This window comes from Myotis myotis, unplaced genomic scaffold, assembly GCF_014108235.1.
Source record: "Myotis myotis isolate mMyoMyo1 unplaced genomic scaffold, mMyoMyo1.p scaffold_m19_p_7, whole genome shotgun sequence".
Lineage (NCBI taxonomy): Eukaryota > Metazoa > Chordata > Mammalia > Chiroptera > Vespertilionidae > Myotis > Myotis myotis.
Window position 1 is genome coordinate 4,836,287 of NW_023416379.1, and position 24,130 is coordinate 4,860,416.

The 24,130-nt window shown below is 42.0% G+C and overlaps 1 protein-coding gene across 6 annotated transcripts in view; it reads right to left on the reverse strand.

The window, feature by feature from the left end:
* SNX9 (sorting nexin 9) overlaps positions 1 to 24,130 on the reverse strand; it is a 71,303-nt gene that overhangs the window by 18,408 nt on the left and 28,765 nt on the right. For all 6 annotated transcript variants that reach the window (XM_036318220.1, XM_036318218.1, XM_036318219.1 and 3 more), the window contains exons 3-9: positions 23,666 to 23,740; positions 22,319 to 22,444; positions 10,934 to 11,099; positions 9,115 to 9,265; positions 6,446 to 6,530; positions 4,269 to 4,394; positions 4,045 to 4,162 (exon numbers count right to left, since the gene is read on the reverse strand). In XM_036318220.1, the coding sequence (XP_036174113.1) occupies positions 4,045 to 4,162; positions 4,269 to 4,394; positions 6,446 to 6,530; positions 9,115 to 9,265; positions 10,934 to 11,099; positions 22,319 to 22,444; positions 23,666 to 23,740 (847 nt within the window). The remainder of the gene's footprint in view (positions 1 to 4,044; positions 4,163 to 4,268; positions 4,395 to 6,445; positions 6,531 to 9,114; positions 9,266 to 10,933; positions 11,100 to 22,318; positions 22,445 to 23,665; positions 23,741 to 24,130) is intronic.

The window sequence follows — 24,130 nt, forward strand, 5'->3', positions numbered from 1 at the left end:
TCTCTACTTGGCCGACATGGGCTTCTGCCAGGATGGAGCAGGGTCTGGAGCGTGGGAGATGCCCATGCTCAGTGGTGGGGCAGTGACAATCCAGAGGCTGGTGAACAGGGAGGTCAACCGCTCCACTAGCCAAGGTTACGAGGTTGAGCCAAGACTTTCCAGGCGAGGCTGAGTGCAGAAACAGGGGAGACCTGCTGGGGGCCAGGCCAGGCATGCACTCCCAGCCAACCTGAGGCTACACACACGGGAAGGCGTCACAAAAGGGGCCCTCCAAAAAGGAAAAACCAGGGCTAACTTGAAAAGGACCTGAGCTTTGAATTTGCTCCCCTCCTCACTCACAGGTCCCTTGGCAGAGGGCAGGCGCTCAATGGCCTGAGGCAGGCTCACCACCAAACACACAGACTCAGGTGAACCCTAGGAAGCCATACTTTAAAAATAAAGTAAAATAAAACCGAGCTGCAGGAGAGACAGATTTCAGAGATTTAGCCTAGGCAAGTTACTTATAACAAGCAATCAAACAAACAAACAAACCAAAGCAGAAACAACAACTTTCAGAGAGAAAAATCATAATCTAGAACTGTTAAAATATATTCCCCCAAATTTCAGTTTTCAACAAAAAATTGAGAGATTTCAAAGAAACAGCAAGGCATGAGCCATATGAGGAAAAAAGTAGTCAAGAGAAAATGTCTCTAAGTGTTCCCAGATGTTGATTTCACAACAAAACCAAAACAACATAGAAGCTTCTATAAATATGTTCAAAGAACTAAAGAAAGCCATGTTAAAAAAAATTAAGGAAAAGTATGACAAGGAATCAACAAATAGAGATTCTTAAGACAGAAATTATAAAAAAGAATAAAAAATTTTGAAGTTGAAAATACAATAACTGAAATTAAAAATTCATTGTAAGGTTTTAACAGTAGATTCAAGATGGCAAAAAAAGAGTGAACCTGAATATAAATAAACGTAAGTTATTTAATCTGAAGAACAGAGAGAAATACAACTAATGTAAAATGAACAGAGCCTCAGAAAACATCAAGCAGACCAACATTCTCATGATGGGAGAACCCAAAGGAGAAGAGAAAGAAGATAAAAATATCTGAAGAAATAATGTGGGAAAATTCCCCAAATTTGATGGAAAACTTCAATTTACACTTCCAAGAAGCCCAACAAACCCCATGTCAGACAAATATAAAGAATCCACACCAAGATATAGCAGACTCAAACTGCTGAAAGACAAAAGAAAAATTTGAAAGCAGCAAGTGAAAAGCAATTCATCATCTATGGTGGGTGTGCGTGTGTGTGTGTGTGTGTGTGTGTGTGTGTGTGTGTGTGTGTTTGTGTCATGGTCTGGACAGCACCTGTACATGAAAGCACGTCAGATTCTGCACTTGCTAGGAGTAGAGATTCAGTACCACATAAGCTTAGGCTGTGCAGAAACAGCCTCATCTGTCGGATAAAAGGGGGGACAGAAAAAGACCCGATAAATCAGCATAGACCTCATTTATACCAACTTCCCCAGGATGACCAAGTGAATTACACCAAGAGTTCACAGCCTACGCACTGATTCTTATTCTTCCGGAAAATTTCTGACATAGCTGGTTTATTTCCAAATAATTTCAGGTGTTATTTTGTGCTTGGTAAGATTTTTTATAGCAGGTTTCAGAGAATTTAGAAAAAAAAAGGGGGGAGGGAGGGGTTCCCCCTTTCCCATTTTTAATAACCTTACTTAGGTTTTCACTAAGCATGTGAACATACCAGTTTTGCACCCAGGAGTAAAGCCAGATTCATTCAATATTATTTCACAAAACCCCAAATCTATGAACAAATGAAAAATGATAGCTGTAGGTTTCTCAGGGACAGCTCAGCAAGTCCACAGAAATGCGGTGACATCACATGCTGGCATTCCTCAGTCCTCCAGGCTGAAGTGAAAGGGGAGTTTGTTGACACAGTAATGATCCTGTGGCATCCGGGCAGGAGGCAAGCAAGAGGAGGGAGAGACAGTGGCTTCTGTGCTGTACAGTTTCCTCGGCACATCTCCCAGGCAGCGAACCAAAGCTCAGCTCCCTGCACATGACGGCGTTGCTTTCTGCTTTTCTATGACATCCCCCTGGCTTCGGGCCTGAACTTTTCTTTAAAAAAACCCATACAAACCTTAATATGGAAACAGAACCATGACTCCACGATGCTTTAAAACAGCAGAGTTATCTGATTTAGACTAAGCAATGTATTAAAACCTAAGTGATCTGAAAAGTCCTCAGCCCTAAAATAACTCAGTCCACTTATTTCACATATTGGGCCAGTCAAGTTGATAAAGGAGAGTAAACATTCAGGAAACGAACTGAAATTGGAAAATATGGAGAAAGGCAGACTGAAGTTTTCATGGAAAGAAATCTAAAATTTTAAAAAGCAAGCTGTGATTTAAAGCAATAGGATAACAAAAGGAGGACTAGTGAACTGTGAACCGGGCACAGAGCTAGGGGTACAGCGACCCCTGAGTGGAAGGAGGCAGCAATGCACACCAGCCTGGCGGCCTGACACGGCTTCCAGTGGGCTGTGCCCCGCCCCACAAGGGGCTGCTCAGGGTCACTGAATGATGACCCGGTTTATGGGCCTGGCAGTGCAGCCCCAGCCCCACTCCCCATTCTGCTGTGGCAATTTGAAATTTTTGAAAATTTAAAAAAAAAAATCAAAATCCAAACAACTTTTTAAAAACATGTTTCCATCTCCTCAAAAAACTTCAGAGAAACAGAAAACAAAGTCCAAGGTAACGTTTTAAGGAGAACAAACTCCTTATCCTAAGGTTCCTAACTCTAACTAAGATTAGCTGGTCCACATCTCATAATGTTAAACAGCGAGCTTTGGAATGATTCCGATTCCAATGCTGGGCAGGGCGTGCTCAGCGTTTCTGGGACAGCACGGTGGCGGTCTGGGCGCAGAGGCCGGCCCGGCCCGGAGGGAGACTGCACTGCAGCACTGCAGTGTCCTGAGCCGCTCTGCCGTTGGCTGGGTAGGAGTCTCAGCTCCTCTCTAAGCCATTTCTCTCAACTCTACGGGGTGAGGATTGAACCGTCCGGTCTTCTCTGACACCGGGAGAGGACCTTCCTTTGCAGACCCCACGCTCTGCTCTCTGGGTTGAGGTTAGCCCGCTGCTGCCTTCCCTTCTCTCAGAGGCTCTCCACCTCGGACCTTTAGGCCGTGCTCTCATCTCTGATCCTTTCCTTTCTATACTTACTAGTTCCATTTATTGGAAAAATGCCTACCGACATACTAAACTCTTTCCAATCTTCAGTAAAGCTCAGCTTTTATTCTAAGAAAAACGTAACGAGTCCTGAGTACTAATTTTTCAGGTTTTATACTAGGAAATAAAAAAATCAATGACAGTTTCAAAACAGACACAGAAATCCTTTCCGACAGCAAGTTATTAGGGGCTCTGGGAGCACGCAGATTCCTGACCAGATTACTTGGGGCAGGGCAAGTGGGGAAAATGACACCTTAAATAAGAAAAAGCTGAGGGCTTCTCAGCGATAAATAAGAACATTTCACTATAAACAGTCACCTCGATAACTGGGCAGCTCCCTACCTCACAGCTGGAAGCTCTGTGGCTTCTAGCTCCGATGTCCACACACCTCTAATGCAAACAACACATCTGGACTGCAGGAAGTGCCCACACCATGGGGTCAGAGATTTGCATTTCCACTTCAGGCTATTGGCTCATTTCTCAGGTATCATTTTAACATTCATGTACTTATTTTATAAGAAGGTGTAGCAATAAAGACACAACAACTTTGCCAGAATTCGGGATACGTCTACAAGAACGCTGACAGAAAATTTTATGAGCCCTTCTTGTTAGGTGCTTAGGAAACTTCCAAATACATGCGCAGTATGTACAGTATATGCAGCTACTTTTCCAAACTCCTACAACTGGCTCCTCTAGAGGATGGAAAATGCCATTACTGATTTACATCAGAAACTCTAAAAAAGGGAAACTCTAAGAACTGGAGTCTTTTTACTTGTCATCCTGAGTTCAGCGTCACACACACTCACCTGTGACTTGCTTGTCTGGAAGAGAAGGGATTGGAATGGCTGATCCAAACTTAACCAGGAGACGTTCATATAACCAGTCAAAGTGCTTATACCTGTGGTTTACAGATCGATTAGTATTCTACAAAATAAGGGAAAGAGGAGAAAGGTTACCGTGCCAATTACAGAAAATGAAGAACAAAGCCAATTCTCACTGGTGACAAGCGTTTGATAACTCGGATACTTACAGTGGGCGTTAGCTGATACTCAATGTAGCTCTTCAGCCCATACATTTTGGAGCCTTTCTTGGGATCTGCTACCACACAGTCAAAGGTAGAGGTAGGATAAACCCACATCGGGCCATAATCTCCAACCTACACAACGTTTCAGGGAGAGTTAACTTCGTTACAAGGAAAACTCGAAAATAAAATCGATGTAAGTCATCCAAGGTTCTCTTTAGGGCTGGAAGTGCTTTGGAGGGTGGCTCCTGCCCTTGTTTGAGGGTTACATAAACGCTCTCTGTTCCTGTTGAGGCTCTATTTGAAGAACACACTCGCCAGCAAATGCTTCTGTTCCTCCTCCGGGCACTCCAGGCCACGCGGGAGAGACGCCTGTGTCCCCCGCTCTGGGAATGCTGGGCGGAACACAATTTTTCTCTCTCTGGTCCAGCTGTCTTAGTTATATATATAAAGGGCTAGTTTTAAAAAAGTTATCCTCTCTCATGGGTTGATAGTTTGTGAAATAAAAATTACAGCCTTGTATGTCTGAAAAATGTCAAATTGCCATCAAACTTTCTCATTTTCTGTATACCCTGTCCTATTTCTTTTTAAGGGTGGAAGGAAGAAAAAGTGGGGTGGGGGATGCAAGCTGAGAGGCTACTAGGCCAGGATGATGACTGGGGTCCAGAGAATTTTAATAAGGGACTAGAGAGGAGACCTCTGACAAGTCACTCTGACTCCCCAAGTGGGAGCCCTGGCCCAGAAAACCCCCAGAGCTGCAGAGCAGGGGCTCTAAGGGGAGCCTCCGGGGAACTTGCCACAATCACAGCACCGAGAGCAATTCTGATCGACGACTGCTCACTACACATGGGTCCCCTTGGATCAGTGGGGATGCTCACTGTGCCTTGAAAGCAAAGAACCAGGTCTCTACTTTCTCTCGGTTTCCTGAAGACGAATGGCTTTCCTGGGCTTCCTTTTCCACACAAGAAGCCCACACAGGCAGCGTGCCTGCAGGGCACAGGCCAGTTCTACCTAAGACTTTGGTACACATGCTGGGGCCTTCAGCTCTATCCCACCACCGCCACTCTTGTGACAAAGTCCCCTTTGCGAATCCAAGGGCAGGGCCACGGGCTCTTAACTGTGTGGAGTTTTAAATTTAATGAAAAAACAAAACAAAAACAATGATACATGTTCAGTATTTACAAAAGGGCTGAAGAAAAAAAAGAAAAATAATTTTTAATCTAATGACGACATTAAGAATATCTGTCTTAGAATAGCTCAGAAGATAATTATCCCAAATTTGCTTTGAGGGAAGAAGGAAAAAAGAGGTCTTGGTCACATCCCTTCTCTCTGGAGGTTTCTAGGTTTCAAAGATGTAAGAACAAATAATAAAATAAGTCCAGCATCATTCTTGCAATTTTATCAAGTTTCCTAGGAGATTATAGAGTAAGACCAGATGTTTCCTCCTCCCTGTTTGAGTGTAATGGTGATTACACTCAAGGTTCCCCATCTCGTAGTTACAGGGGTAAGTCAACAGGGTCAGAAGGTAGCCACAGTTCTCTTTTCCAGAATTTTATCTGGGAATATCAGCTATATAATGCTTTGACAGAAAAATCTATCAGCAATCAACGTTGGGTGAAACTAAAGAGCCGGTGCATGTGATGTAATAATCAAGTTATTATAAGACAGATATTCTTAATGGTGTCATTACTCCCAGCTTTTATTTGCCAGCTCCTTATTATGACCTGAGAGCAGGTTTACTGGAAGAAAGACTAATTATATCAACTTAGTGGAAAAGACGCTTTATTCTGATAACATGCATGGACTTTGCCAGGCAGAAACCTAAATATTTGGATTGGGTTTATTAGCCAAATAGGTAGGGGCTGGTAGAAAAACAGCATGTAAAAGATACTTCAAGACACCATACCGACAAAGAATTATTAAAAATACATATACTAAAGGGTGTTGTTGGTTCAATTACTAAATCTGAAAGGTAAATGTAAAAAATATCTAAACAATATAATGACAGGCATTAATTTATGCTGATTATCTTTAGTACTTTAAAAATACTAGCACATACTATCAGTTATTTACAGCATTAAATGTGTTTAGAAACTTTCCAAATAACTAATAATCCTCTTAGCTTTAAGGCATATAAGAGAGCTTAATCAGAAACACAGCAAACAAACAAAAATGAACAAACTTACAATGATAGGAATTTTCTCTTTGGGTTTTGCTAGTTGCTTAGTCAATAAATACTGTTCCATCCCAGGTTTTGCAAATCCTGGAAATCTAATCATGAAGACAAATGTTCGTGAGTCTTATGACTTTCTTAAAAGAATTATACGGCTCTCATCCGCATTTACTTAATACGACAACTTTAACCTTGTCTGTCTCGCAGATGTACTAGGACTAGGAAACTATGGTAAATGAAACCTAAATTAATCAGATTGTGTGACGGCCAATTAGTCATTTAATTAAGCTTTATCTGGTAAGAGAACAGTTTGACTCCAGAAGGTGTGATATTTATGGCACTCCATTTGCCTAACTGGACCCGAAACACTCTATCACCCCACAGAGTGAAGGGCACACCAGAAAAATGTCCCCCATGTCACAGGAGGAGATGCTACCGAGCATACCAACGGGGTAACGGCCACACACAGCATTTCTAGATCCAAATTAAAGCTGCCTTTCCACATACTCCCTCCTCAGGGAAGCCACAATTATCCCAAAGAAGCTGCCACCGTCCATAAGCACTTGTGCTATTTTCTTTTGGAATAGACAAAAGAACCAGTTTTTGCAACATCAAAGAAAACCAGTCTTCTCAATAGAGACCTAAACATAATAAAATTGGTTACTTCCAGAAATCAAATCTAAATCCAAAGCAAATTTCTAAAATTGGAGAATAGCTGGAATACATGCAGAGCCATCCAAAGTGCTACTTCTAAAAAAGACAAGATTAGTTTGGGTTTTAGAAATTTTTGCAGATGCAAATTAGAACTGCTTTAATTTGGTTTCAAAATGGAATGAAATTTTAGAGCAGGAAATTCTTAAAGTCAACCCCTTCACTTTAGAGATTAGGCGACTGAGGCTCAACCAGACCTTCCGACTTCTCTAATATCATAGAGCGTATCAGAGAGCCAGCGGGAGCCGTGGAAAGAAAGCACAGGGCAGCAGAGCCAGGGCCTGGGCGCCAGCCACAACCTCACTTTCTAACCACAAAACCCTGGCAGAAAACTTGGCTAGTCCTGTGACGCAGTCTCTACTTCCTCATTTTCAAACTGGGACAAAGAGATACATTCTACGGAAATGGATTTTAAATACACTCTGTGTTCAGGTTTAAAGGACAGCGGCGAGTAATACAATCTCTACTGACCATACTGAAAACTTCAAATCTGACTCTAAGAAACAGGACACCATCAATAACAAATGACTAATTTTATTATACAAGCAACCGAGCGTGAAAATACACAACAGAAGAAACAGACGGAGAGGCAGGAAACGTGGGTAGCTAAAAGATGCCATTTAATCGCTGATGCTCATTAAATACAGTAAGGGGACTTGTAGGGCTTATTAAACGTATGCATATGTGTACAGATCTAGAACTGGAGCCTGATAACCAGATACAGATATCAAACATTATGTTGACAATATTTTTCCAGACACAGGTTAATGTTCCTTGGTACCTGCTTGGAATCATGGACTTGGAACACTGAGAAACAGTATCAGTAATTTTAGAAAATAAAACTATTTTAAACATAACTGCTGTAAGAAAGAGCACTGGAAGATTCGTATGGAAGTCATAAATTATATCTCCTTCAAGCTACACAGCGTGAACTACAGTCTATCCAGAACTCTCTACCAACCAATGCTACAGTGCTCATCCATATTTACCACATGCTTTCCTGTTAAACAGTGCATCTACAAGTACTGCTCAAAACTTTTTTTTAATCTAAGAGAAATCTAGGTGAAAACAATATTAATCACCTTAAGCATTGTAGTTTAGAGCATATACTTAGGAGACTGAGGGACTGGATTGGAATCCTGTGTGAGTCTGGGCAGTTACTTAACCTCTCTGGGCTTCAGTTTTCCTCACAGAACAGAGATTACATGTACCACAAGGGATATGAGGGTCTCATGAGAATGTATACAAACCGCTTGCACAATGCCTGGCAATTTGGTAAGCGATCAATGATCAATAAATAGTAAAACATTTTAAAAAGAGTTAGTTTTGGTTTTCCTGTGACATCAGTAAGGAAATCTTAATACATCCTGGAGTTGATAAAGGTAAAAACAGTGTTTGCAGATCATTAAATAGGACAAATATTTCCTTTAAAATGAAAAAAATCCTATATAATAAAAGGCTAATATGTTAAGTGTCGGCCTTCCATTCAACCAATCAAAGCATAACATGCTAATGATATGCTAAGGCCACTCAACCGCTCCCTATGACGTGCACTGACCACCGGGGGCAGACAGTTGATCGGTCAACCAGTTACTATGACATGCACTGACCACCAGGGGGCAGATGCTCTGACCAATAGGTTAGCTTGCTGTTGGGGTCCGGCCGATTGGGACTGACCAGACATGCCCTGGAGCCCTCCTGCAGTCCCTCCCAGCCCCGACTGTGCACCGCTGGGGTCCCTCGGCCTGGCCTGCGCCCTCTCGCAATCCAGGCTAAGGTCCCCCCTCCTCCCCCAGTGCATGAATTTCGTGCACTGGGCCTCTAGTATTAAAACAAGCTACCAAGCTAAGATCCAAATAAAAGTGAGCAAATTACAAAACTTTGTAAATCACTGAGAAGAGAAAAGGCCTCTTTGTATCTTGTGTCTATTCCTACACAGAGTTCCTGTGCCTTCACTCCCTTTAAACCTACTTGTTAAGTGGCAGCTTCATGGATGACGAGCCAGGACGACTGTTTCCGCGCTGACCACCTCCTGCTTCAGCCGCCTCTGAATCCTTGAAGTAGGGAGATGTTGACTTGGGGTCGTCCCAGTCTTCATCCCAGTCATCATCGTCACCAGTTGCTAGGGGTGGGCACCAAAGATGGTCAGTGAAGAAAAACAAAATAAAAAGGGAATGATTTAATTTTAGGATAAAAACTACCAACTGGATTGACCAATTAAAAAAAAGGAGAAAAGGGTATACTATAGGAGTATGAAGTAGACATGAAGAATATAGGCTCCGTAGTCAGTCATAAGGCTTGAAGTGTAGAGTCTGCCTTTTAGCTTCAAGAGGACTGTCACATTAATATGAAGTTACTATAAAAATGCTACATGGTGCACAAGGAAAGGTCTTCTAGAGGCCCATACGTTGATAAATCTAGCATTATAAACTCGCAAATAAGCAGATCAAACACCCTTAAAGTCAAGAAGATTGGGGAGGTCTGGCCAGTGTGGCTCAGTGGTTGAGTGTTGACTTATGAAAAAGGAGGTCATGGTTTGATTCCCAGTCAGGGCACATGCCTGGGTTGTGGGCTTGGTCCCTAGCAGGGGGCATGCAGCTGATCAATGATTCTCTCATCATTGATGTTTCTATATCTCTCTCCCTCTCCCTCTCTGAAATCTATCTATCTCTATATCTACCTATGTACCTATCTATTTACCTATCTACGATTGAGGAGGACAAAAGGTATAATAAAGCTCTTAAAAGAAATTATCACTAGTAACAATAAAGGTGAGAGAATTGTGATGAAGGGAGAAAGATGGAAAGAAACAGGGTGGGGATGGAGGAGAAAGGAAAGAGAAAAACGAGAGACAGGAAGTACAACCAGCACTAGCAGCCTAACACAGCAGTAGTCTGTGTGCCAGGTAAGGTGCTGCCAGCTCTCCTGCTCCCTTCCTCACCACGGTCTGCCTGTCTCCCACCTCTGGGGGCCTGACGTGTCCTTTTGCTATTAGGCAGGAAATGGCCCTGGCATCTCTGCCTTAAGAGTGCCACAACGAAGAGGCAAATGCCAAAACAGAGAAGAAAAGAACAGAAAGTATTGGAAGGATCTGGGCCAAGTTTCCTGGGGCCATGCCACGTTACTAAGAACTGCACGTCAGCAGTCTGGTCTCAACATTTCTACTCAGCCCAAGACTCCCGGTCCTGCCAATAGTCCCGGTCCTTCTCCGAGGGGGGCTTAGGACAAGTACCCGAGCCCTGGCTCCTGTGTGCAAGCCCCTCGCCAGTTAGCACATTCAATTCCTGGCACAATGTGCTCATTTGGAATCATAAAAAATGATGAGCAGATTTTTATCTTATTTAATTTCAGAACTGACATAAATATCCTTCCTGAATTAAGTTTCCCGGTCTATAAATTCCTCTTCTGCCTCAATATTTCCTTGATAGCCTGGGAGTCAAACAGGAAAGGTAGTTAAGGAAAAGGTGAAACAGCTGGTCAGAGATAATAGCCTGGCAGGTGATACACCGTATTTCATCTGTATACACGTTTGTTTTTAGCTTAAGATTCAAAAGAAAATACATGTGTGTTAAATCCCAAGATTTAAAGTGTTCTTTTGCTTTATGAACCTGGCCCCTGCAACATGTGACTCCTTGACAGATGACTGAGATTGGACTAATGATCATAATTAACAGCTACCCACAATAGACCCAGACTAACAAGTTTGCTATTACCGAATAGGAGCACCTGAGAGCAGCTCCTTGTATTCTTATTCCGATGCCCTAGTCCCCAGGGGAGCCCTCTTCCTCACCTGGTCCTTGGTAGGCCTGGGGATGGCCAAAGGTGGCGTCCCAGCTACTGGCAGTGTTTTTCTGGGCTGCGGTCCCCTCTGCCTTGGCTCCCCAGCCATCCGTGCTGTCCCAGTTTCCAGATTTGGAGGCACTCCAGGCTGACCAGGGGTCATTGCCACTGCTGACCTGTTGTTAGGGGTAAAAAAGGAGAAAGAATATTTGTGACTTCTAGAAAGCATTGCTCAATTCCGTAGGAATCACATAACAATTGAATGCAATAGGAGTGCTGAAAGAAATCAGTAGAAATTTACAACAATTTTAAATTTAAATAAAAAATTGTAAACGTGTCGGAAAGCACAAAAAACAGCATCAACCAGATTTTATTGATGTTAACATTTTGCCTTCATTTGCTTAGGAACTTTACAACCAGCAACAAAGAAACTGCTTGACTATCACCCCCCCCCCCATGTCCTCTTCCTTCCCCAGTAACTTCTTTTCTAACTGAAGTCATTCCTGTGTATGTTTATATGCCGCCACTGCATATGCACACATTCATAAATAACTGTTTTGTAGTTTCAAAACTGAGCTAAACAACATTATACTGTATGTATCTATTTGCAACTTGTTTATTTTTCACCTAACATTATGTTTTTGAGATTATACATGCTAATAATGAGGATGTTTTATTCACTTTAACTGGTTTAAAGCAATCAATTGTATTTTCACTAGGCTTTTACCTTAATCTGAAAAAGTAATAGATTCCCAGCAAAAAAAAATTTCAAACAGAATAAAAAGACATGGAGTTTTAAAATATGCCTACTGCCCTAGCAGGTTTGGCTTCGTGGCTAGAGCTTCGGCCCGAGGACTGAAGGGTCTCTGGTTCTATTCTGGTCAAGGGTACGTACCTCAGTTGCAGGCTCGATCCCCAGCCCCAGTGCGGAAGGCAACCAACCGATGTCTCTCTCTCATATCAATGTCCTCCCCGCCCCCGCCCGTTCCCTTCCACTCTCTCTAAAAGCAATGGAAAAAGATATCCTCGGGTGAGGATTGACATACATACACACCATCTTAAGATGCCGCCATTCTCTTAAAGACAGCTCCTTACCTACACCTGCTCAAACATCCCATGCACAGAGACCCTTCGTGCTTAAACATGTAAGTGAGCCCAATGGCACTCTCTGCTCTGCACGTTCGTTTCCCCACCTAAGAGCCTGAGACGCTCTTCAAGGTGCGTCCACATCTGGGGGCCTCTTTCGTACACGGCTCCAGAGCTCCACTGCATTTACCCCATAATGTAAGCAGCACATGGCGATGCTCATTAACCTTGTTTTCAGTATTTTGTTCCTGTAAATAAGACTGCAATGCACATCCTTGTACATCCTTCCCACGTGTGTAACAGACCTTTGTGAAATCCCCAAAGAAACACTGCTGGGCTAAGGAGACTGTACGTTTAGAATCAATGGATTTTGTCAAACTGCGCTCCAAAGAGACCGCTGCCGTTATATCCCTAGACTCCTGACATGCCAAAGAATTCTGTCTGGCATAAAGGTGGGCTACCACATCCCCAAATTATTTTAGAAACATTTTCTCCCATTATTCCTTTGAGTAGTTTAATTATTGTTATAAATAAAATTTTTGAACAGGCAACACATGGCACCCGATTACAAGGAATATGGCAATAAGAGGCCTATAGCCTCTCTCTCACCCCTTCTGTACCACCTGTGAGTCAAACACGCTTGTTTTTGGTTTTGTTTCCTTGATTTAAAAATTTAAATCTTTAATTTGTCTGGAACTTACTTCAGTATAAAAAATAACATAGTAATCCAGCTTAATTTTTCTTGTAGTCTGTCTGTTGCCCTATCACTTAATGATCCATCTCCCCCCCCGATCTGAAATGTCCCCTCCATCACATACTGGACTGGGACCCATTTCTAGGCTCTCTACTGTATCCTAGCAACCATCTGTACTAGTACCAAGCTACTCCGAAGCCCACTAGAAAGAATACCATTAGTATTTTAGTATAGCATTTTTTTATCAATTTATTTTTAAACAACCTTTTTCATCAGCTTAATATTTTAAACCTAAAACAATGCAAACTTTAGCACTAGAGTGTCAAACTTTTAAAAAATGCCTTGATTTTCATTTCAATCACCTTAAATTTATAGATAAATTCAGGGAAAAGAAGTAATGCCTTAAAAAACAACAACATAATTTTAATGTTGAATCTGTTTATCCAAGAACATGGAATAGCAATATCTCCCCTTCACTGGAGTCTTTTTTCCCCACATGAAAAAAAAAAAAAATTGGTGTTGAGGGCAGTGGGGGGAGGGGGAGATATAGAGATAGAGATATATAGATATTTACAAGAAAATTTCCCAAACTGTTTAATATACCTTTTAAATGTTTTAGAACCCTATAATGTTGGTCTTTGTTTACTCTTCACTGACTGAGAGATGGGATGGATAATTGGCTGCCACATACCAGAAACATAAAAAGCAGAATATGTTTTACATATGGAGTTATGATTTCTGAAGTTACTAGTGATTCTGCTCTAAGGTAAATATTAATAGCAGAAAGCCATTTCATTCACACGACTGTGAATTTCTCCAATACCTGGCTCACAAGGTAATACTTTCAAGCTACTCTAGTGGAGACTGGAAATAAAGGCAGACACTGAGGCGGCACAGTTAGGAACACAGCTTCCCTCCAGTCAGGCTGCGGGGGTACAATCCTGGCTGTCCCTCTCCAGCTGGGCAGCCTCAGCTAGAATTTGAACCCAGGCAGCCTGACTCGGGTTCTGAAAGACTGACAGGGCCTAAATGAAGTCAACTGTGAAGGAGCAGAGGGTTATAAATAAAGCAACAGGAAGGCAGGAGCCCAGCACTGCCATGACGATAAGACTGTAAGTGTCAGCAAAGTGTCAAAGAAAGACTTTCATCAATACTGGAGAAAACGGAATGTGACCTATTCATAGCAAGTATCCTAAAAGATTTAAAATTTAGGACAGAAACATATAACATGATAATTCTCTTTAAAACCACTTTGTTCACAAAATGCTTATAATAATTGCTACATTATTTGGTTATGTATATGATCTTAGCTCTCTATCTAGAGTATAAAATCCCTGTAGGCAAATCTAGTAATGGTTTGCTTCTCTCTCCGTCTTTTGTTATTTTTCCTGAAACTTTCTATCTTGTTTCAAACTTTCCAAACCAGAAATCTCTCCAGCTTCTCTCATGGACTTTTTTCACTGGCGCGCTCTCTCTCTCTCTCTCTCTCTCTCTCTCTCTCTCTCTCTCTCTCTCTCTCTCCCTCTGATGACCTTTTACTGACTTCCAGAACCCTCTTCTAATATCAATACCTAAAAGCAGCTCACACAGTCTGTCTAGTCCTGTCCTCTCTGAGCCCACCGTTCTCTGACTCCTTTGCTTTCAACCCCCCATCCCTGTGGTTCTCGGCTGCAGGCATCTGGTCACACACTAACCGATTCTGCTCCTCCCTACAGTTTCAACTCTGAAGTGCCTCTTCTCTACCTTCTTCAGCTTTCCTTCCTCTCTTTTCTCCCCAGCAGTGTCTTCATCCTCTCCTTTAACCTCTTTATGGTACCAAACCCTTCCTGGCTCTCAACCACATGTCATTAAAAACCCTTCATTAGGAGAAATAAAGATGGCGGCATAGGTTAAAGCCGGAGTTTGCTGCCTCGAACAACCACTTCAAAAATACAACTAAAAGATGGAACAGACATCATCCAGAACCACAGGAAGGCTGGCTAAGTGGAAGTTCTACAACTAGGAGGAAAGAGAATAGCATACTGAGACTCAGAGGAGGCGCAGTGCTGAAGTCAAATACTAAGGTGCGGAGTGCATGTGGAGCAGGCTGGCGGCTGAGGGTGCGGTTGTCTGTTTCAATCAGGAGGGAGTCTCAGGCTCTGAGCTCCAGTTCCGGGCGAGTCTCTAGGGACCCAGACTCAAACAGGAGAAGCGGGACTGTCTGGCTTCGGTTGGAACTCGAAGGCAGCTTTCTCTCTGAGGTTTGCAGCGGTTGCTGGGACTCTGAGAGGCAGAGCCCCTGGGGACAGGACTGAGCAGCCATAACTGCTCGCTCCACCGGCCCTGTAGATCCCCTGGGGCCTGCCCTGCCCAAGCCCTGCACAGAGGCATTTGGGAGATAGCCTCAGGCAAAGGCTAGATTAGCACTGCCCTAGAGATCCAGCACAGAAGTTCTCCCACTGCAGACACAGCTAATTCTCATAGTCAGTTGGCCTGGAGGTCAAATCACCCCCAGTATTACCGACACAATCAAGGCTTAACTACAACAAGACTGCGCACAAAGACCACAAGGGGGTGCACCAAGAAAGCATAAAAAATGCGGAGACAAAGAAACATGACAGAAATGGAGGATATAGAGCTCAAAACCGCACTTTTAAGGTCTTTCAATAATTTTCTAGAAACTGCCGATAAACTTAATGAGATCTACAAGAAATCTAATGAGACCCTCGATGTTGTGATAAAGAACCAACTAGAAATTAAGCATACACTGACTGAAATAAAGAATATTATACAGACTCCCAACAGCAGACCAGAGGAGAGCAAGAATCAAGTCAAAGATTTGAAATGCGAGGAAGCAAAAAACACCCAAGCAGAAAAGCAAAATGAAAAAAGAATCCGAAAATACGAAGATAGTGTAAGGAGCCTCTGGGACAGCTTCAAGCGTACCAACATCAGAATTACAGGGGTGCCAGAAGATGAGAGAGAGCAAGATATTGAAAACCTATTTGAAGAAATAATGACAGAAAACTTCCCCCACCTGGTGAAAGAAATAGACTTACAACTCCAGGAAGCGCAGAGAACCCCAAACAAAAGGAATCCAAAGAGGACCACACCAAGACACATCATAATTAAAATCCCAAGAGCAAAAGACAAAGAGAGAATCTTAAAAGCAGCAAGAGAAAGAAACTCAGTTACCTACAAGGGAATACCCATACGACTGTCAGCTGATTTCTCAACAGAAACTTTGCAGGCCAGAAGGGAGTGGCAAGAAATATTCAAAGTGATGAATACCAAGAACCTACAACCAAGATTACTTTATCCAGCAAAGCTATCATTCAGAATTGAAGGTCAGATAAAGAGCTTCACAGATAAGGAAAAGCTAAAGGAGTTCATCACCACCAAACCAGGATTATATGAAATGCTGAAAGGTATCCTTTAAGAAGAGGAAGAAGAAGAAAAAGGTAAAGATACAAATTATGATCAACAAATACACATCTATCAACAAGTGAATCTAAGAATCAAGTGAACAAATAATCTGATGAACAGAATGAACTGGTGATTATATTAGAATCAGGGACATAGAAAGGGAATGGACTGACTATTCTTGGGGGGAGAGGGGTGTGGGAGATGCGGGAAGAGACTGGACAAAAATCGTGCACCTATGGATGAGGACAGTGGGTGGGGAGTGAGGGCGGAAGGTGGGGCGGAACTGGGAGGAGGGGAGTTATGGGGGGGAAAAAGAGGAACAAATGTAATAATCTGAACAATAAAGATATAATTTAAAAAACAACAACAAAAAACCCCTTCATTAGCTCTCACTGACCATGGAATAAACTCCAAGCTCCTCTGTCCACCCATCAAGGTCCTAACTTTTCCTTCCATGACATTCCCCAATCTTACTTGCCATTAACCTTCACTTCTGTGCTTCAACCTTCTGTTTCCCAACCTCTCCTACATCCTTGCCTTTGCTCATGCTATTCTACCGACACACAAAGCCTTCTCTTTCGTCTTCCTGAACTCGGTCAAAGTCCTACTGCACCCAGGGCTCCGGTCTCAGCCTGCTAGCTCGCACTGTCACACCTTGTATCCTGCCAAAGCTAGTCTTTAAGTTAGAATCATTTGTGCAACAGGTGGTCACTCCCACTAGTCAGTCACAGGTATAGGCCTATCTTATTTAGAAAACACTTTCCCTTAAGATATTTTTGAGCGGCGAAGACTAAACAAATTTTTTTAAAACTTAAAGTGATTAAGTATGATGTTCTTAATCATTTGTATGAAATATGTATTATTCTTTGTCAGACATCTAACCTTCATAACATCGTTTCACAAAGAGGGAAACTGGATTTTCCTATGTACACTTGAGTCTTTTCTAGGAAAATAGCCTGCTGTGATCGATCACAGATTAACGCATTGCGGATGGATCAGGAGAATTCTCCATCCATATTACACAGTGTTTTACAAAGCAGCACACTCCCGAAGCGTGTTTATCTGGGACCTCTGTTATAAATGCATTTTCATCTGCCTTGCACTAAAACTGGCTGATTAAGTCCGACTCTTCCCCTTACCCCTAACCCAACTAAATTAAGTGCTCCTTAAGGCCAGGAACAATCTACTCAAACAGTTGCTGATTTAGCACTCTAAATTTAAAAGCTATCCTGTCCTCTTAAAACAAATACAGAAATACATTTACACTGGCTTTATATAATGAGAATTATTTAAATCTAGTCGCTGAAAGGATTAAAGCAAAGCTGAGTTTCTTCAGAAAGAAGACTGGCTTATACCTGACTGGAGAGCCAGAAAGACCACAGAATGTAGTCAGAATGCCCATGCGGAATGGGCAGTGATGGGTTTTCTTGATAATTGCAGGAAGCTGTGGGTCTTACAAATACATAATATGGGATAAAAAGAGACAAGGATTCACTGGGTGAATTTTAAATCCCAGGGACCAAGGATTCAATGGAATTTGATTCAAGTAAATCTCACAGAGGTACAGTGATTAAGAACTTAAACTTGGGCTCTAGAGCTGTCTGTCTGGGTTTGAACCCCAGGCTTACCACCTACAAGCTTGGCCAAGTTACTCCATCTCTCTGAGTTTCCACACTTACATAATGGGCACAATAATATTAACTTCCTCATAGGGGCTTTATAAGGATTAGCTGATACAACGTATGTAAAGCATTTAACACAGTATGTGGCATCAGGAGAGGTTATCTTATTATGGGGTGGGGGAAGTGCCATCTAGAATATAAAGACAAGAATGAAGACTGGCAGTCCTCTGAATAAATCGCAGTATGACTAGTATACCTATTGTATATGCTTTAGAAGAAAAGATCAAAAAGTTATATTTCCAATTGGTTTCAATGCCAGAAACTGTGTATTAAAGAGGTAATAACAAGCACCAAGATGCTTTCTCTTCCAGCCAAAGATCTGTTTCCTTCAGCTACACAAAGGACAGAGAAAGAGGCAGAGCTGTCTCCTCTACAGTTCAACAGCAGCTCTTAATTCTCGGGGCTCTTGGCACAAACATGTTCTGAGCGCTAAATGCTGAGACCTTGGTTTCTTCAAAGCCTACCCTAACCGCTACTGTAACAAACTGGGCTACAATGATCTGCTTTCATGACAATCCTTTGGCCTCTGACTTCTTTGCTGTCAGTCCCAGTAACCCCCTTAGTCCCTCAAATGCAGGCATTTGGTCACACACTAACCCATTCAGCTCCTCCTTAAGGTTTCAAACCCTGAGGCACTTCTCTACTGTTCCTTCCTCTCCTTTATCCTCAGCAATGCCTTCCTCTTCTCCCCCCTCCTCCCTTTATGGCACCAAATCCTTCCTGAAATTCAACCACATCCTTAAAACTCTTCTTGAGACCTCACTGCAGTTCCAGAGGTTCCATGTGCCCCAGAAGAGCTGTGTAAGATACTTTACCTGAAACAATGACCTCACTGGGAAAAGGTATTACTTCTTGGGGTTTTAAATGTTTATTTCCTTTTGCATTTAAGTTTGAATTTTACCTTATTTATGGAAGAAGGAGGAGAAGGAGAAGATGAAGAAGGTGGTGACTGGCTGAGACTTTCAACACAACCAATCTGAGCCAAAATATCCACCTTAAAATAAAAACGGTGCTCAGTAAATGAAGAAAAAAAAAGAGTATACCAAAGCTCTTAACTAAAAACAGCAAATTCACAGCAGGGCTAAGTTTCCCAGGAAATTCCAGCATGCCCCTCACTCATACACATTACATGCAAAAAGCAAAGACCAATTGTGAAGCAATGGGCTACCTTCAATGCATTAGCATATATTCTAAAGATTTGTGGCTGTCATAATGCATTACCTCTGAAGCACTAAAAATAATTATTTATTGTACAGAGGAAATGGAACAAATATCATGCAAGTAACACAGCCAATGAAAGAAACTCCAGAGAAAAAACATAGCCAAGCTTTTAATAATGTTAAGATGTTGAACCTTTTGCTTTCACAGACACCAGATACATGAGAGCGCAAAGATGAGATGAACAGCCATGGGGCTGACGTGAAGCAAGCTCAGAGCCATGATGAACCCACCAAACCCAGCCGAGGGCACCAAACAGCCTGCCCAGGCCGTGAACTCAGAAGCAAAGGTCTGCTGGTCGGTTCCCAAGGCTCTGAGCAGCTCAGTATGCAGCATCGCAGGGAGAAAAAAATAACGGATACACTCCCACCGAACCGATCGAGGCCAACCCGGGATCACTGCTAAGAGACAACTTTGGAGTCTAATTTCCAGGCTTCAGATCCCAGCTCCCCGACTATCTATTAGGCAAGTCAATGCCATTATTTAACATTTATACAGTTTTGTGAGAATGCACTTTTTGGTACAACTCTCTTGCAAAGTGGTGGCATTATTTCCATTTTATAGATATAGATAAACTTGGTTTTCTAAACTAAGTAATATGCAAAAGTAGGCGATCAAGATGGAGTAACTGGGATGCAGTTACACTTCCACTTAAAACTGAAAAATAAAATTGACAAAATATATGAAACTGATTTCAAATCACTGGACGTAAGGCAATAAAGGACCTGCTCCCTCCTGAAGCGACTTCTCAGGCCACGGATCAGGGTGGGAAATGCACACAAAGCCCAGGGGACTTCGAGTTGCGGAGACAGCTGGGAGTCTGGGGCAGAGGACCGAGGGGGAGATGTGACTGACTGAAGGAGACCTCAGGTCTTGGGCTCAGTTCTGATCAGCGTATGCAGGTGAGAAAACTACCACATGAGAGGATTAAGTATCAATCTCTCCCATATGGCCCTTCTCACCAGCCAGAATTGAAAACCTCATCATTCATATCATAGGGCACTGAGTACAGAACTGAAAAGGGTTTTGCTTCCCTGGAGGGGCAAAATGTCCTTAGACTAAATGTTGCTCTGATCTCACTTTAAAATGTTTAAAAAATAAGACGTGAAAGGATTAAATTGTTTCTAAGTAACTTACCTGCATGCCAGAACAAGGATAGAAAATATCTATGGGAATACAAAACTATCCAGCATATAACAAGATAAAAATCACAAATGTCTGGCATCCAATACCAAATCACCAGGCAAGAAAAGAAACAAGAAATTAAGACCCATAAAAAGAGAAAAATCAATCGAAGCTGACCCAGTAATAACAGATGATAGAATTAGCAGTATTTAAGAGCAAGAAAAATTTCAAAATATTGACATCAGAGGAAACACTTTGAATGGGCTAAGAAGTGACAATTTTAAGCATAAATGGGGAAAAAAACACTCTAGTAATTCCATGTGTCCCTAATAATACTTGAAAAAAGATAGAAAAACTCATTTGTTGCTATTTGAGGCAGCTATTAAAACAACTTCTTACTTCGAAAACTGGCAATTAAAGGGAAATAATTAGACTTCTGTACTGGACTCCAATAGAAACTTTTTCAAGGTAGCTAACGAGCGTCAGTTGATTGAAGAAGAAAGCCAGCTCCATAAACGCGGAAGGATAGCAGTACTGACTCAGGCAGGCAAGGATTACCATTTGGTGGTAAATGCTAAGGTGAATGGTTATAGCATTACATTAATACCAGACAGACTGCTTTATGGGCATATGGAGAAACTGTACCTAGACAATGGGAGCACAAGACTATGATCAACCTGACCCAAGGTCATTCTGATCAATAATGGTAGGCTGACCAGATATTATGTCTTCTGAAGTGATGCAGCATGAATATACAAAATTACCCATAATATATTCTTACCCAAAGTGTTCAATGTGAATCCTTAGAGCCTTTAGGTACAACTTCCAAGTTTACAAATAAGTAATATAATTTACGAGTCTGAAATAGTGCTACAAGAATCGAGAGGGAGCAAAGGGGAGAAGAAAAAACAAAGACTTCTAGAGGAGGTAATATTTGATTTGAACCTTATGGGTTGGGCAGACTTCTGAAAGATGGAAGGAGTCATTCTATCATTCTTGGAAGAGAACAAACATACAAAGAAAAGATGGGGTAGCATAAGGCATATTTGGAGAACAGCCAGTTTGGCGGGAGCCTAATACATAGTAAGGATAAGGTGAGGACAGGGCCGCGTTGAGGAATCACAGAAGTATAACTGAGATTGGAAAAGTATCTAATCCTACCTCAAATTCAGGTGAATTTCTTACACAATTTCCTACCATGCACTTCAGTGTCTGCTTGGTTATACTGACTGATAGGATAGTGACTACCTCCTTCACAACTCTTTCTCTTTGCATGTAGAAATGGTTACTTGTTTCAGGACGCAATGGGGGAGCCCCTAAATGTATTATTATAGAGGCAGCAGTGTATAAGATAGCTGTAATGAACAATTATTAAATCCCTACTGAGTACCAAGTACTGTTCTTAATACTTTATAACTATTTTTCCCCTTACTCTTTCCCACAGTTCTATGAGGTTTTACTGATGAGGAAACTGAGGCACACAGAACCTAAGTAGTTGAAAATATATAAAGAAATAACACTCCCTAAAGCCCATTCACTCTAAAGATGTAGGCAGCAATAATATTCTGATAGCCATTCTTTCAATTTTCTTGTTGTCACTCACAATGATAATCAATTAGCAATAACTGCACTAGGCAGCATCACCTAAACTGATATTTTCATTAAAATCAATGTAAAATTACAGTGTCCTTTTCCCACTAAATTATCTCACTGTTCCAAGTTTCCTAGAAGCAATGCAATAACAGCACCAAGTGCTAAGCTGGATCTGCAGCCGCTTTTACCTGTGCTGCATCTGCGAGAAGAGGGAGCTCTAGCTGAGCATGTAGCCAGGTGCCAAGGTCAGACAGATCGCTTCTGTTCCAGCCAGAGCTTTGACACTGACCACCTCAGGACAGGACCCCTCTTTTCTTTCCACACCCTCACGTGACAGGGTATTCGCAACTTACAGGGTCTGTGTTCAGATCATGCCAGACTTTTCAAGGCAACTCTTGATGAACGCCATGCCTTTTCTCTTATTATCAACTTTACAAACAGTCTTTAGCAAGTTCAACAAGCAGGTTCTTTGTTAATACCCAAGAGAAAAGCCACACAAACATCTGACAGCTGTAACGTATCACAAGCTTCCACAAATGCACTTTGCTCTCAGTAAGGCCGGCCACGCCCAGCAGGGTGATGTAAGACTTACCTGGTTGTTACTGTTGGCAGCTGACGCGTTAGCCTGAGCTGTACTTGCTGAGAGGGAATCGAGGAAGGCTTGGTCAGCCACTGAATTTCCACAAGAAAATGGATCTTTCCCATCACTGGGCAAAATCTGAATATTAGAAAGAATCACAATCACTTTCATAGATTAGAGTTTCAGAGTTGGAGTCCCTGAGGGCAAGTAAGAATTGCTATCTATTACAGAAAAGGGGCTTATATTCCTAAGAGGCAAGTAAGCCAACAACATTTAACTATTCCTTTCTGTAAATATGCAGAATTCTAGGAAATGCAATTAATGACAGTATCTACTTAAATCCTCAGATTTTTCTTATTCTTGTCAATTTTCAGAATCCTGAAAGCACTCTGCACAGAGCTAGAACAACATGCACATACAACATGTGGCCCGAGCTCAGAGGCCTGTGAACCCTCTGCAGCTGTATGGAAAAGGCTGGGTGCGTGCATATGCACATACTTCTGAGAAGCGCTACAGATTCCATCAGATTCTCCAAAGGATTCAAAACTTCCCACCCACACTCTCTCCACCAGGAACAAGAGATGGGCAGTCATCCCGTTCCGCAGGCAGCGCCTGGTAAACATCTTCCCCGGGTACAGCTCCTCTCCCGGAGGGACCGCAGGGACCTTTATTCTGGATCGCTCTCTGATTTCACTCACAGGGCACCAGGCAGCCTTAGTTGCCATTGTCCCAGATTAGAGACAAGCTCGCCCTATAACCCACTTAGTTTTCAGTGACCTACAGACAACCAGCGGGGGGCGCCAGGAGTCTGCCGCACAAGAGGGCTTGTCAGAGGAGTGGGTGTGTCCCAGGCAGGGAGCCTCATTCATTCAGGGTGTTGTAACACTATCCTTGGCATCTATCATAACAGAGCTTAAACCAGGCAATGGTTCCCTGTCGCTCATTCAAGACCCTTCTGTCTATGGGAATGGGAGAAGGAACTGAGAGAAATGTACTGAATTTTAACTTTGTGAATCAATTCTGTAATAAACAGTATTGTAGGCAGCGGCGATTACACAATATAAGCAAGTGACAAGCAGGGACTTAGATTCAGAAGGAAACACTGCTATCTTTGGGGAGAGCTTCACTTAGATATTTGGAGTCGCTCTTCGGAGCCTAGGTCCACAGATAATATTTTTTTCTTAATTCTACTTCAATGTCTTCTCACATTTTACATAATTAGCGTGTATTACTTTGGCATTGAAAATTTTTTATTAAAAATAAAGTTGCTATCATCTAGTCTATCCCTTAAGTTGATAATTCATAAAACTATGTTTGACAAAGACAAGGTTTAATTGATAAATGGCAGTAAGTTCTTACTTCAACATAGTCTGTGGGAACAAGACCTCGTTCTCCTTTGCTGTTTTTTGCTTCCAGCCATCCTCCACCAACATCCTAAGAAAGTTAAAAAAAAAACACACACACACAAAACAAACAAACAAATAAAAAACGGAAAGAAAGAATATAGTTAGAATTTCTTGCAAAATTTTTACTTTGGGAATTGTTATATATGTGAGAACACAATTCAAAATTTTAAATTATTAAGCCTTCTCTTTACTCCAGAAAATAATATCATCTAAAAACAAGAAGTATCAAACTTCAACAATAAGTGATCAAAGATTTGTAAATAGCCTATTCACAGAATGCCATCATTTTGTGATTCCTTCCTATTTATGGTCTGTGGCAGATTACAAAAATGATCTGCAGCTCTGATTGACAAGAAGCAGAATGCACGCCCCACCTCTAGAACTGGCGCTGTCCTTTGTGGCCTCTTGGTCAACAGAG